The sequence below is a fragment of the Onychostruthus taczanowskii genome, unplaced genomic scaffold, assembly GCF_017590055.1.
Source record: "Onychostruthus taczanowskii isolate IOZ18803 unplaced genomic scaffold, ASM1759005v1 scaffold595, whole genome shotgun sequence".
Classification (NCBI taxonomy): domain Eukaryota; kingdom Metazoa; phylum Chordata; class Aves; order Passeriformes; family Passeridae; genus Onychostruthus; species Onychostruthus taczanowskii.
In genome coordinates this window covers 7,231-9,849 of record NW_024503624.1, presented here as the reverse complement: position 1 = coordinate 9,849, position 2,619 = coordinate 7,231, and the positions used below count along the sequence as shown (strand labels likewise).

The 2,619-nt window shown below is 66.8% G+C and overlaps 1 protein-coding gene across 1 annotated transcript in view; it reads right to left on the bottom strand.

The window, feature by feature from the left end:
• Window positions 1-811: 811 nt before the first annotated feature.
• The window catches only part of GPAA1 (glycosylphosphatidylinositol anchor attachment 1), a 9,005-nt gene continuing 7,197 nt past the window's right edge, over window positions 812-2,619 (bottom strand). The window contains exon 3 of the mRNA XM_041418286.1: window positions 812-1,554. Coding sequence (XP_041274220.1) covers window positions 1,311-1,554 — 244 coding nt within the window. The 3' untranslated portion in view covers window positions 812-1,310. The remainder of the gene's footprint in view (window positions 1,555-2,619) is intronic.

Here is a 2,619-nt window from a genome sequence, read left to right as displayed (position 1 = left end):
GTGTGTCTGTCTGGGGGTGTGTCCGTGTGTCTGTCCGTGTGTCCGTCTGGGGGTGTGTCCGTGTGTCCATCCGGGGCTCTGTCTGTCCGTGTGTCTGTCCGTGTGTCTGTCCGTGTGTCTGTCTGTCTGGGGGTCTGTGTGTCTGTCCGTGTGTCTGTCTGTGTGTCCGACTGGGGCTCTGTCTGTCCGTGTGTCTGGGGGTCCGCGTGTCTGTCCGTGTGTCTGTCCACGTGTCTGTTTCGGGCTCTGCCTGTCCATGTGTCTGTCCGTGTGTCTGTCCGTGTGTCCCTCTGGGGCTCTGTCTGCCCGTGTGTCTGTCTGTCTGGGGGTCTGTGTGTCTGTCCGTGTGTCTGTCCGTGTGTCCGTCTGGGGCTCTGTCTGTCCCTGTGTCCGTCTGGGGCTCTGTTCGTGTCCGTGTGTCTGTCCGTGTGTCTGTCCGTGTGTCTGTCCGTGTGTCCGTCTGGGGCTCTGTCTGTCCATGTGTCTGTCTGTCTGGGGGTCTGCGTGTCTGTCCGTGTGTCTGTCTGGGGCTCTGTCTGTCCGCGTGTCTGTTTCGGGCTCTGTCTGTCCGTGTGTCTGTCCGTGTGTCTGTCCGTGTGTCCATCCGGGGCTCTGTCCGTGTCTGTGTGTCCGTCTGGGGCTCTGTCTGTCCACGTGTCTGTCCGCGTGTCTGTCCGTGTGTCCGACTGGGGGTCTGCCTGTACGTGTGTCTGTCCGTGTGTCCGTCTGGGGCTCTGTCCGTGTGTCTGTCCGTGTGTCTGTCTGTGTGTCTGTCCGTGTGTCTGTCTGTGTGTCCATCTGGGGGTCTGCCTGTCCGTGTGTCCATCCGATGCTCTGTCCGTGTGTCTGTCTAGGGCTCTGGCTGTGGGTCTGTCCGTGTGTCCATCCACGGCTCTGTGTGTCCGTGTGTCCGTCCGGGGCTCTGTCCGTGTGTCTCTCTGGGGCTCTGGCTGTGGGTCTGGCTGTGTGTCCGTGTGTCCGTCTGGGGGTCTGTGTGTCCATCCAGGGCTCTGTCCGTGTGTCTGGGCAGTTTGGGCTCTGTCCGTGTGCCTGTCTGGGGGTTTGGGCTCTGTCCCTGTGTCCATCCCGTGTCCGTGTGTCCGTCCCGTGTCCGTGTGTCCGTCACTTCCAGAAGAGCACGTTCCAGAGCAGCAGCCAGCAGGGGTAGGCGCCCAGGCACAGCAGGGGGCTCAGGTGAGGGGGCTCAGGTGAGGGGGCTGTGGCTCTGTCCATGTGTCCATTGGTCTGTCCGTGTGTCCGTCCCCATGTCCGTGTGTCCATCCCGTGTCCGTGTGTCCATCCCGTGTCCGTCACTTCCAGAAGAGCACGTTCCAGAGCAGCAGCCAGCAGGGGTAGGCGCCCAGGCACAGCAGGGGGCTCAGGTGGGCTCCGTGCAGGTGCTCCTGCAGCAGCCCCTGGCCCAGCGCCCCCAGGAAGCGCTGCCAGGCCTCGCCCAGCCCCGCCGGCGCCTCCAGCAGCTCCCGCTCCAGCAGCACGGCCAGGAAGAGCGAGAGCCCCGGCGTGGTCAGCACCAGCAGCACGGCCAGGGGCAGCCTGGGGGGCAGAGGGGGGTTAGAGACCCCCGGGACCACCCTGAGACCCCCGGGACCACCCTGAGACCCCTGGGATCACCCTGAGACCACCCTGAGAACACCCAGGAACAGCGAGAGCCCCGGCGTGGTCAGCCCCAGCAGCACGGCCAGGGGCAGCCTGCAATGGGGAGGGGGCTTAGAGCCCCCCGGGACCCCCCTGAGACCCCTGGGATCACCCTGAGACCCCCGGGACCACCCTGAGACCCCCTGGGACCACCCTGAGACCACCCAGAGACCCCCAGGAACAGCGAGAGCCCCGGCGTGGTCAGCACCAGCAGCACGGCCTGGGGCAGCCTGGGGGGGACACGGGGCTTAGAGACCCCCGGGACCACCCTGAGACCCCCGGGACCACCCTGAGACCCCTGGGATCACCCTGAGACCGCCCTGAGACCACCCAGGAACAGCAAGAGCCCCGGCGTGGTCAGCACCAGCAGCACGGCCAGGGGCAGCCTGCAATGGGGAGGGGGCTTAGAGACCCCCGGGACCCCCGGGAACCACCCACAGACCACCCTGAGACCACCCTGAGAGCCCCAGAGCCCCCCAGGAACAGCGAGAGCCCCGGCGTGGTCAGCACCAGCAGCACGGCCTGGGGCAGCCTGGGGGGGACACGGGGCTTAGAGACCCCCGGGACCACCCTGAGACCCCCGGGACCACCCTGAGACCCCTGGGATCACCCTGAGACCCCTGGGACCACCCTGAGACCACACTGAGACCCCTGGGATCACCCTGAGAGCCCTGGGATCACCCTGAGACCCCTGGGACCACCCTGAGAGCCCCAGAGCCCCCCAGGAACAGCGAGAGCCCCGGCGTGGTCAGCACCAGCAGCACGGCCTGGGGCAGCCTGGGGGGGACACGGGGCTTAGAGACCCCCGGGACCACCCTGAGACCCCTGGGATCACCCTGAGCCCCCTGAGACCCCTGGGATCACCCACGTCCCCAGGCTGTCCTCATGACTCACCAGTTGCCCCCAGGTGTCCCCCGGCGGCCCCCCCTTTCCCCGAGTTGCCCCCAAGTCCCCCCAGGCTCC